Below are 12382 nucleotides of genomic sequence, written 5' to 3'. Positions count from 1 at the left end.
TCACAATGATAAAATTATCTCTCTAACTGGATTCAAAGGACATTTGATCTGAGGTAATGCTACATAAGGTAAACACATAGGTAGGTTCATGCTAGATCCACATACATTTGTGCGTTATCCCTTTCTCTCCTTGTGCCTCCTGGGCTTACAAATCGCTCCTTGAAAATTCTGACTAAGGACGTTTTCAGGCAAGAAGAGACGGGCTTTTCCCTCCTCTTTCCCACCCGATTCACTCCCCCCCCCCCCTTCCCCCCCATAATAGGAGGAAATATTGCAGCCAACTTTCAGAGAAATGCATTAAAGTAGATGTCTCAGCAAAACTTTCAAAGCTCTCAGATGAGAGAAAACCTTTTCCTCTCTCCACGCAGGTGTAGCAACTCAGGGATCCCTCAGTACAAATAACTAGTCCTGCTTACAGAACTAACACAAGAATGTGACCCTGTAGAGATCTCAGTTGCAGTGTCCACTATGAATCACCACTACCCTAGATTAAATGCAAAAGTGTTAACTGGAGCTGTAGTTTCTGCAGCATCACCATTCCACTAGTTGTGAGCCTGGAAGAGCAAAGCTCTGTTTTTACATCAGGGATGTATCAGTGGTTGCCCTGCAGAGGGTAAAGGTGAATATTCAGTTTTCTCTTCCCTGACTTTGGAAAATGTGCTCCGTTTCTTAAACTCCTGTGGTTTAGAGGGGAAAGTGGGGCCTTAGCACTTTTTTTTGGGGGGGGGGGGGGGGGGGGTGAGTTAACTATTAACGTAATTAATATAGACTTTTTGTGAATCGCTAGGCAAGCTTAGACAATGCTTATGTTCAAAGATGGTGTGTGATTGTGTATAGATGTATATATTTACATGTTAATGATTTGCAATGTATGGTCTCTGATGTGTCCTCACTTTGTTTTACAGCTCAAGAAGTTACTTCTTTCTCCAGCTCAGACCCCCACAAGCTCCGACGCACACAATGACAATAGCTGCCGGCAGTCAGGAACTACAAAGCTTCGTTCTCAGCGGCAGCTTTTAAAGGTAAAGGTAGGATTTTGTTCAACAGGCAATTCCTCTGATTTAAAGCGGATCCGAGATGAAAAACTAACTATAACAAATAACTTGTCAGTATATCTTATCTAAAGTTTAGATTGTTTACACAGCAAATCTAGCTACAGACAGCTTCAATAGAATATGATTATTTCTTCCTGTGATACAATGACAGCAGCCATGTTGTTTGTAAACATTACACACAGGCAAAAGCTTATCTGCATCTTTAGCACACAGCCTAATCCCCCCTCTTCCCTCCTCCCCTCTGCCTCTGAAATATCTGGCTAGTAATACCTCCTCCTGCCCAGACTGAGCTCCCATGAGCCCTTGCTACAGTGCCAAGGCTCTCTGAAAGGCTGTGGGTGAGGCTTGTTTAGTTTATAGGGAATTAGAGTATTAAAACAAAAAATTATTTGGCTTGAGGAATTCCCTGTAAACAATAGGAAAGGAACACAATTATGCAATGAGTAAAAGTTAATCTCGGATCCATTTTAAGCAGAAACATTTTTAAAAAATGTGTTTTAAAACCTCAAAGTACAGTACGAATATGATATGTAATTTAGCTCTTCCTATGATAGCATTGATCAAGGGATCTTGAAATTCCATTTCCTGTGAAGTACAAATCTACTGTAGGCTTTGGCAACATATATTGTCTAAAACAAGCAATCTGCTACCTCTTTGGATAGAGTAGTTAACTGTGCAGCTCAGAAAACAAATGTTCAAACTATTTCCATGTTCCACTCCGGTCACTGTCCATTGCAAGGGCCTACTGTGCCATTTTCTCTGCTGTAATGCTGGAAAATGCCTGTCCTCGTATGTTATTTTTTGGGAGTCACATTGTGCCTCCGGATAGACCCACCAGCCACTTAAATTTTCAGTAGGCAGGAAGCAAATTTTACCACAGCTGATGAGAATATTTGACTCATAAAAAAGTATTTCGTAAACCATTTTGCTTCTGTACACCATTATGCATGGTCATCTTTTGTGCCTGATTGCTGTTAGCATTTGCCTTGTTTAGTTATGAGTTTAGTTGGGCTTTAGGTTGGGTTCCTATCTGCCTGTCGGACCACATACAGGGGCGGACTATGTACTGTCTGTTCCAATGGCTTTGGTCTGGCTGGAACCTGGGGCAGATGCATTATTACCATAGTCTATATGGGGAATGCATCCACCTCACAAGGATTATCATGGACTGCACGGAAGAGCGGCCCACTTACCATAACAGATCCAATGGATGCGTTTCAGGCTGACTAGTGTGAACAGCTCCCATTTGTAAAGCAGGATCTGTTCTCTGTCAGTTTTGCGATGAGCGATGAACAAACAAAAAATGTCCTGCTCAGCTCAAGTGGGAACACAGCCTGGGAGTGGTTCAGGGATTGTAGATGTGGGTCAAATTACATGAGTAGCAGAGTAAACTGTGGTTTAAGTGTCTGAAACATTAATTTGAACTTTGTGGAATGTAAGATTTTCATATCTCATTGTATGTTTTTAAATGCTATTTTGCAGTTGGAAAATCCAACCGAGAGACAGAATGGTGTTCCTCAGACCAATGGCAGAAGCTGTACTGAGCTGCACCGGCATTTGATGTCTGTTTCAAGCGTGCCTCCATTATCAGCCAAGGATGACAGCAATAAGGAAGTCGAAAGTGATTCAGCAGAGGAGGATCATGTGGAGGATGAATCGGGGAACTCCTCTCTGAAACCAGCTGTACAGAGCCAGGATCTCCAGTTCACATGCGAACAGGAGAAGCAAGCGGTGGTGGACCTTATCCGGTATATGCACACCTACTGCCTTCCACCCAACAAATATCACAATGATGAGAAATACCAGCATTGTACCAGTCTCCAGAAGAGACCAAAGACTGACATCACCCCATCTGTGACTTCTTGTTCAAGCCAAGGAAGCAACGCAAACTTGGATAATGCCAAGGGAAAGCCCCACGCAGTGGGCAAAATTAAAAAGACAAAACCTTCACGGACTGAATCTTCAATCTTGAAAGTACTGCTCGCTAAAGACATTTGTGGGGATGTAAGCAAGCCATACAGGTTGGCAAAGCCAGTATATGCAGCAATTACTGACTTGTCTTGTAGCCATGTAACACAAGGGAAAACAGAGAGGGGGTTGGGAAGGGGTATCGGACAAGAGTTGGAGAAAACTCACAAGCCATTTCTGTCTCTCAGAAAAGAGAGCAAATGCATGGAAGGGGACTCTGGGAGGTCAGCACTAAGTGCTTCAGAGCAGGTGACCAATAAATATGCTTTAAAACAGGAATGCTCTGTTTATGCAGTCAGGCGCTCAAGTAGGCTGAACCCAGAGTTCTGGTTTAATAATGAATCAGCACAGCCAGACATGAGTGGGCAGATTACTCCAGAACAGTCTCTCTATTTGACGGAACAGCCTTTTGTTGATGAAGAACAGGTGGCTGAAGTGGAGGTGGAAGAGTCTCTTGACACTACTTGTCAGGTGGGAGTGGACAGAACTCCAGAAGACATTAATATGCTTGAAATTGATTCTAGAAAAGCACAGAATGACTCAGACAAGCAACAATGCCACCCCATGGGTAAGACTGACTGGCTTATAGATAGCCAAAAAATGTATGCAGAGCTGGTGATTTCTCATTGAACAAATAACTGCAGATTTACATATATTTAAAGTAAGCATTATAGATGGTGCAGATATACTGGATTAATTGTACTCCAATAAGGATTTATACGAAGGCAGTGGATGCCTTCTGTTACATGTACAGGCCTCTTGCTATATCACATAGGAGATTCCTCCATTACCAAACTACTACGCTGATGCAAATGTTCAATTGTAGTACATACCCAAAGTTTTCCGGCCAATACTGGAATCTTATATCGAGTTAAAGTGACACTGAAGTGGAAAAAAAATAATATAATGAATCGTATGTGTAGTATGGATAATTAATAGAACATTACTATAAAAGAAAAGAGTCTCCTATTTTTATTCTTAGTTATATAGCTTTTTTTCTCTTTTTTTCTTTGTTTTATAACATTGCATTGTTCTAATATTAGTAGTATACAAACTACACTATGCATTTCAAACTATGAAACAGAGCAGAGCTAATGATCCCTGCAGTAAAATCTTATCTGAAATTGTATTTCATTGTTTCCTTGATATATAAATTCTTCAGAAAATAGCATTGCTCGCTGACTAAATTAGTTGGAGAGCTCGGAGCAGCTCTTTTGCATAGATAACAAGTAACGTTTCTTAACTCTTCCTGTACTGGAAACAAAATGAGACTCATACCTTTGCTTCTGATCTATTTCTTAGCTGTACTACACATGCAATTCATTCTCATATGTTTATTTTCACTTCAGATTTCCTTTAATGGCATTCATAGAGGAATGGATGTTTGCCAGTCAATAATAAGACTATCTTCATGTACAGTTAGTGTAGTTGCATTCTCGGGAGAAAAGGCCTATGATTGCATACATGGAGCGAAGGCAGCATTTTTAGCTACAGCTGTATGTAAACAAATGGGCTCTGCTGTTTTCTCAAATCTTCTAAGTGGACTTGTATTATTAATCAAGCGATATTTGTAAAACTATGTGCGGTAAAAGTACACAGATCCTGTAAGTGTTTTTACATTGCTTTTTAGTTATTAGCGAATGTGTTATACGCAGTCTCCATATAAATATAAGAATTTATAAATGTAGTGTGTAATGGTAGTGATAAAATGTACAACACAATAATGTATAGGTGCAGCCTGAGTTTTTCTCTATATAGGTTCCTGTACTTATCACACCATCTTTAATTACACACCTTTGGCTTATTGGGTGTACCTAGAAATATTAAGATCATATTTAAATATTGTGTTTGGCTTAACACTTCATAATGTTCAGTAACTGTGGCCCAAACAGAATTCAGAAGTAGGAGGACTTTGCATTGTTGTTTCTTATTGTGGTTAGGTGTGCCAGTGTGAAGAGAATAAGGCGACACTCTTCCTTGGTGCATTAATTGAAGTGGTTAGTTAGCTTGGGTGAGATATTATTATTATTATTATTATTATTATTATTGATAATAAACTTTATTTATAAAGTGCAAACATATTACACAATGCTGTGCAATGTAAATGGGAGACATTACAATGTTCCTGTGTAGCGTTGTTTAATGCTGTAGTGTTCAACAATGTTACACAAAAATAGTGACGTAAACATTGTAGCATACTTGTTACTGAGTCCATATGGTGGGGGAGCGGAGCACACAGAGAAGTAGGGCCTGCCAAATAGGCTTACATTCTAAGGGGTGGGGTACAAATCCAAGAGATGGAGCTGGAGCAGTGAAGGATGGCAGTTAACCTCCCTGGCGTTCTATTAAGATCGCCAGGGAGGCTGCGGGAGGGTTTTTTTTAAATTAAAAAAAAACTGTTTCATGCAGCCAACTGAAAGTTGGCTGCATGAAAGCCCACTAGAGGGCGCTCCGGAGGCGTTCTTCCGATCGCCTCCGGTGCCCAGAATAAACAAGGAAGGCCGCAACGAGCGGCCTTCCTTGTTTTGCTTACATCGTCGCCATAGCGACGAGTGGAGTGACGTCATGGACGTCAGCCGACGTCCTGACGTCAGCCGCCTCCGATCCAGCCCTTAGCACTGGCCGGAACTTTTGTTCCGGCTGTGCAGGGCTCGGGCGGCTGGGGGGACCCTCTTTCGCCGCTGCTCGCGGCGGATCGCCGCAGGGCGGCGGCGATCAGGCAGCACACGCGGCTGGCAAAGTGCCGGCTGCGTGTGCTCCTTTGTATTTTGTAAAAATCGGCCCAGCAGGGCCTGAGCGGCGACCTCCGGCGGTGATGGACGGATATATTCGTCCATACCGCTGAGGAGGTTAAGCAATGGCGAACGGATGAGTCTTTAACCTCTTGGGAACCACAGGCTTACACCCCCCTAGTGACCAGGCTATTTTTTACAATTCAACAATCTGCAGCTTTAACAGTTCGCTGCACAGCCATACAATTGTGCACACAAATTAATCTTGCCACCAACAGAGCTTTCTGTTGGTGGCATCTGATTTCTTCTGCATTTTTTTTTTATTAATTTTGTTCTTATTTATCTTTGAATACATTTCCTTATTTATTTTTTTAGTTCCCTGCTTTCCTCCCGAGATCCAATCAGTGATCACCTCTCATAGGCATCAGTCTATGAGATGGGATCACATTGTAGGCCACTTGAGGGGACAGCTTTGTCACTAAGCTGTCCCCTTACAGTGCTGCACATAGATCGCAGAGCTGTATAAACAAAAGAAAATGTTTTTTCTCTAACAGCCTGCTGGCCGCGATCATGTGCTAGCAGGCTGATGTCGGAGCTCCACACCGTCACCCCCACTAATCTCCGCTCCCAGGACTTAAGTCCTGGGGAGCCACTTTGGGGCCGCTGAGGAGTTAAAACTGTAGTGTGGAGAATATGGAGGCTGCCTTATTTATTTCCTTTTAAATAATACCAGTTGCCGGGAATCCTGCTGGTCTATTTGGCTGAAGTAGAATCTGAATAACACCAGAAATAAACATGCAACTTATCTTGTCAGATCTGACAATGTCACAAATACCTGATCTGCTGCATGCTTGTTCAGGGGCTATGGCTTACAGTATTAGAGGCAGAGGATCAACAGGTCATCCAGGCAACTGCTATTGTTTAAAAGGAAATAAATATGGCAGCCCCAAATCCCTCTTGTTACAGTTGTCCTTTAAGCACTGCTTGAAAGAGCTGAAGGTGGGGGCGAGTCTGGTGGGGGAAGGAGTTCCATAGAGTATGGGCTGCTCTGGAGATGTCCAGGAGCCTTGCGAGTGACTAAATGATGCGAGGGGTGGCAGTGGCATAGCTAAGGAGCTTTGAGCCCTGGTGCAAGCTTTACATGGGGCCCCCATGCACTCTATACATAACAATTGATATGGCACACCAAAAATTACACATTACAAGTATTTAGAGCATCTATAGAAGTGATTATTACCAGCACAGGACCAATAGGAAGCTAATACTGTGTTTGAGGGAGGGCCCCATGGGGTTCCCTCTGGCCCAAGGTCCCCGATGCGGTTGCATCCTCTGCAACCCCTATTGCTACGCCACTGAGGGGTGGACACCCGTAGAGTGTAGGAGGAGCAGAGGGAGTACGTTGGAAAGTATCTCTGGATGAGATGTACAAAGGGGAGGTATGGTGGATGGATTTGAACTCATGGGGGATTCCTCCTGGTGTTCAGTTTACATTAAGATGATGTATACATAGAAGCAACCCACTAAAAGATAAATAATGTGTGGCTGCTGAACAAGTCTCAGGTGACAGTAAAAAAAAAAACTATAAATGGCATATTTTATAAGGCTAAACTGCTTCTTCAGGTCAAGTGCTAAAATGTGAGAGAGGCCAAGCTCTCGGGGGTTAATCTGGAGTGGGCTACAGTTTCGGAGTAAGCAGGAATATCTGCGGCTGTTGGCTTGTTGTGGCATCACAGTTCATTGTTTTTGGCACACTGTGTGTCATGTGAAAAGCAGCCTGACTTTAGTTGTGACCTTGTCTGTCCCTAAAATGTGACCTTCATGTGCACTGGCAAATATCTGCTTTCACATCGAAGCATGCAACCTGGCTGACCATGATTGACTGATGAGAAGTCTAAACATTTGTTGCTTGAATTTAAAGGAGAATGCCACTAAACTGCCTTAGTATTATTTTACTCCAAGGCACAGTTATACTTGTCTTCTGGGGTGACATTTAGGCCGCTTTCACATTTGGACGTTGCGTTTTAGGGGACGTTAAGGTCGCATTACGTCCCCTAACGCAACACATGGTGATGGTATTTAGGAGGACGCTACATAGAGCTGCGTTAAGAGGCTGTTGGTGCGCCTTTTTTGTCCTACAGACTGCGGAGACCACGTGATCGGAACACTCATCAATTGGTCCCGCCAGCCAATCAGATGCCGCTCCAGGAAGTAAACACTGCAGTGCAGTGAATAATAATTAGCCATGTGGCTGGCTGCAATAGCGGACTCTCCCCTCCTCCTCTCCTGCACAAAACAAGAAAAAAAACACAAAGTACTGAGCAATGTGCAAACACGCGGCTAAAACAGCTTAGAACGCACAGCATGATGCACTTTCATACAACGTCCAGCGTTACACTGTAACGCAACGTGGGCACTGTGAACAGCCCATTGATTTTTCTTTACTGTGAGTTGGGCTGCGTTACAGGCTGCTGTAACGTCAACCTATAACGTCCCAATGTGAAAGCAGCCTAACTAAGCACTTCCACTTTTTCTTGCTTCACTTGAAGATGTTTAGAATTCAATTGGCATAAAACATCAGAACAAAATTTCTCACAAATAAGCTGTGGGATTACCCCCTTTTTTATTTATAGGGCTTTTAATATCAATAAATAAGTTCCCATACCCCTCATGTTGAGAAATGCATGAATTTATTGCTGCTATAGATAAAAATGTGGCTTGACCGTCTGCCAGTGGGTGGGGGAGTCCTCTCATCTTCAGCGCCCCCTAGGTGGAGGTGGGGGTACTGCATCTCTCTTAATGCCTGTTGGAAGGGGGTGTGACCCTATTAACTGTAATTCAAGGGATAGTGCTGTCCTATGTCCTGGGACTGGTTGTGGCCCTGTCCTCTTCCTGTATAGGAGGAGTGTCTTGGCACAGGCATGTTATTCTGTCTCACTTCCACAATGTATTCTGGGTGGGGGCTTGGCACTGTGCCGCTGTTCATGCTCTTTGTGGGAGGAGTGTCTTGGTACAGGCAATTATTCCAGTTACTCTGTCTCACTACCAAGCTATATTCTGGTAAGGGGTGTGGCTCTGTGCTGCTGATAACCATCCCTCTTGCTATCCTGTATGGTAGAAGTGTAATGGCACAGACAATCGCTTGGCCTTTCACACTCCGTTCTAGAGCAGGCTGCGACTGGGTCATCATTTACATCCTTCCTCATCTATCAACTTAGAAGAGGTGTGGCCCTGGAACGGTAGGTGATAGTTAGGCTGTTAGACAGCAGAGTGAGTCAGCATACAGCCATACTTGTAAGAATTACCACGTCTACCTGATTGTTTGATCAGTTTTGGACAAGCTTTCTATTAGAATAGTAATCAGGCTTGTTGGGAAATCTCCATTGAGTTAGCTGGTGGAGGAGCAGTGGGGGGTCCACAACCTTGTAGTGATGTGCTGCAATGCGCAGTAGCATGCAAGTTGCTTTAACAACTCTGTTAAAGATTTCTGCTTAGTTCTGTTTTAAAGAGGACAAGGTTGTACAATCTATCAGAAGCTGTAAAAAAATCGATCACTACAGGCTCCTAAATACACACAGCTGAACCAATTATTTCCTGCAGGTCCAATCTGATTTCCGATGGTTTTTCTGATTGATTTTATAGTCACTTCTATATAATATCGATCAGAAATCAGATCGGACCTGTTGGAAATAATCAATTTGACCATCAATCTGACGGAAAATTGCAGGGTTTGTACCAGGCACAAGGGTGCTGATCTCTGCAGTGGAGCTCTCTACTCTGGCCAAGTGCTGCCTCACTGTAATGCTAGGTACACACCATAAGATAGTTTGGCAGATAAATGGTTTGATAGATAAATTCTGTCATGTCCGATCTTATTTTCGATAGTTTTTCTGATCAATTTCTCATAGAAGTGAATGGAAATTGATAAGAAAATCGATCGGACAGTAAATCGGCTGAAAAACCTTATCGTGTGTAGCTAGCATAAGACCAAGGGGCTAGTGACAGAAGTCTATTGCATAGATTGTTATCAGTAAACATGTTTCTGTACCGTGTTAGCCAAACAATATATGTAGGTAGAAAAAAACAAAAGTCTGTGTAATGGGAGCATTGTCCTTGAGACGCACTCTGTTGTCCTTCTACAAGTGACCTTGCTTTAGGCGCTTGTAGAATGTGACAGTGGCTCCTACAGTGACCTTGTAGTGAGAAGGCCCTGGGGTCATATTTCTTTCCTATTTATGATAGGGGTCTTATTTCTTTCCCTTTAAACATTGCCTGGCTCTTCCAATGTGATCTTTTTGGCTTTAGAATTGTTTAAATCGCCCACCTACAACAAGCATGCAGCCACTGTAAGCAGATCTCAGTCAGAGCATAGGGACAGATGCAGAATGAGCAGAACAGCCATACAATTAAAGTGAACCCAAATTAAAAATACAAGATTTCAGAAATGAAATCTATTTTCTAAATTATAATAATAAATAGCAGCCTTTTTTCAGCTGCATGATGACAAATATAAAATATTTTACATTTATTGGTGGAACCCCTCCCTTCCTTTCAAATTGCCGGGACAGAATCCGGCAAACTGGTGGAGTAGATGGTGTCCGGCAATGGAGGAATTGCTAATGGCTGCCCCCAGTATAACCCTAGCTATGAAAAGAAGGGTGAAAAGCATGCACTGAAATGCTTATAGGCTTGAAGGAGTGTTTATTTATCTTTGTATGTGTCAGAGTGGTGCAACTAAATCTTTTAAATTAAAAAAAATGTTTGGTTTGGGTCCGCTTTAATATTGAAGTAGTAGTTGAAATCTATTTAACCACTTAAGGACTGCAGTCTTAAACCCCCCCTAGTGACCAGGCTATTTTTTACAATTAAGACCACTGCAGCTTTAAGGGCTCACTGCAGGGCCGCACAACTCAGCACACAAGTGATTCCCCTCCCCCCTTTCTGCCCATCAGCAGAGCTTTCTGTTGGTGAGCTATGATCGCTCCCAGGATGTTGTTGTTTTTTTTTGTTTTTTTTAATAAATATTTCTTTTATTTTATAATAAATTTGCCTTTAAAAAAAAAAAATCTCTCCCTCCCTCCTCCCACCAGCTAATCAGTGTGATCTGCTGTCATAGGCTTCAGCCTATGACAGCGGATCGCTTCCCTGCCGCCAAGGGGGACAGCCGTGTCACACGGCTGTCCCCAGAACAGCGCTGCCGTAGATCACAGAGCTTTACTATGTAACTAAGACGGTGGTTTCGGCGTCTAACAGTCTCCTAGCAGCGATCACCGCTGAGAGACTGACAGAACGGAGTGGCGTAATTCAAGCGGAAATGCATTCAAGCGGAAATGCACGCGCATTGGCGCACAATCTCCTGAAAAACGCCCCCAGGACTGCTCGACAATTGACGTTAGGCTTTTCTGGGGCTGCTACCACTTCCACGCCAATAGGCGTGGAGCAGCCTTTAGGTAGTTAGACATTGAAGTGCAGTGTATGGCAGTTTTGAACTGTCAAACTATTTTTTTTAATTTTTTTAAGGAACTTGACTTGGCAGTTTCTTTAAGAGTAACTGTCAGGCGTAAAATCAAAAATCAATTCTCTTTTTTTATCTAGTAAACAAGTAATAAGGATGCTAACCAGGCAATCCAAAAATTAAAATCTCTATTACTTGTTAATAAGAGTCAGGTAAACTGGGGAATGATTATTTATTTGGTACACACAAAATTTGGTACACAAAAAGGAAATTGCAGGGCATGCTGGGTTGTGCTTTATTGCTTCTGTACTTCCCTTTAGACTAAACTAATGCAGCTTGATTGGCTGAAGCCTCTTTCCCTCCTGTTTTCCCCTCCCACACTTTTGTTCCTCTCTGATTGGCCAATATTTCTCATGCTGAGACAATGCCGTTTTTATAGTAAAGGGCAGGCAAATCAGGCAGAAGAGACTAAGGGAGGAAATGACATCAGAATTGGCTTCAAAATAGCCACACTTAAAATGGGAAATGCTAAGAAGGCTTTTCTTTTTTTTTTACTGTGAAAAAAATCACTAAAATCAAAACGTGGACAGTGCAAAACATATGTAAGTAGATCAATTATTTATCTACTCATATATGTGGGCGTTTCTTTTTCTGAGATAGTAAGGCTTGACCGCTCCTCTTTAACAGACACAAACAAAACAATATAAGGGATAGACGGTGTGTGTGTGTGTGTGTGTGTGTGTGTATATATATATATATATATATATATATATATATATATATATATATATATATACATATATATATTACAAGTCAAGGACAGTATGTAAGTTCTAGTGGCAATAAACAGCAGTAAATACCCACCATAAAGAGCGCGGAAGGTGGATCGGGGGATACGCGGTGACGAAAGATGTGCTGAATGATTGTTCCCCGATCCATCTTCTTCTATTGCGTACCGTGGGAACAAATAACGGGGGCAAATGCAATGCTGAACAATGGTGGTAATTAGCGTGGGAGTCAGTGGAGATTAGAAAGACTGTCCACGATTGGATCCCTCATGACTGTTGTTAGAAGCCAATGATTATCGTGTGTAATTGCCCATCATTAAACGAAAGTTCATTAAACAGTGTTACGCGATTATGCACAAACGGTTGGAAATCAATGGCGATTCGATG

General features: G+C 42.5%; 1 protein-coding gene across 2 annotated transcripts in view; it reads left to right on the top strand.

The window, feature by feature from the left end:
- The window catches only part of PPARGC1B (PPARG coactivator 1 beta), a 190542-nt gene that overhangs the window by 151219 nt on the left and 26941 nt on the right, over nt 1–12382 (top strand). For both annotated transcript variants that reach the window (XM_068272876.1, XM_068272875.1), the window contains exons 4-5: nt 906–1022; nt 2538–3591. In XM_068272876.1, the coding sequence (XP_068128977.1) occupies nt 906–1022; nt 2538–3591 (1171 nt within the window). The remainder of the gene's footprint in view (nt 1–905; nt 1023–2537; nt 3592–12382) is intronic.

Source organism: Hyperolius riggenbachi, chromosome 3 (genome assembly GCF_040937935.1).
Source record: "Hyperolius riggenbachi isolate aHypRig1 chromosome 3, aHypRig1.pri, whole genome shotgun sequence".
Lineage (NCBI taxonomy): Eukaryota > Metazoa > Chordata > Amphibia > Anura > Hyperoliidae > Hyperolius > Hyperolius riggenbachi.
This window is presented reverse-complemented; position numbering and strand designations above follow the sequence as displayed.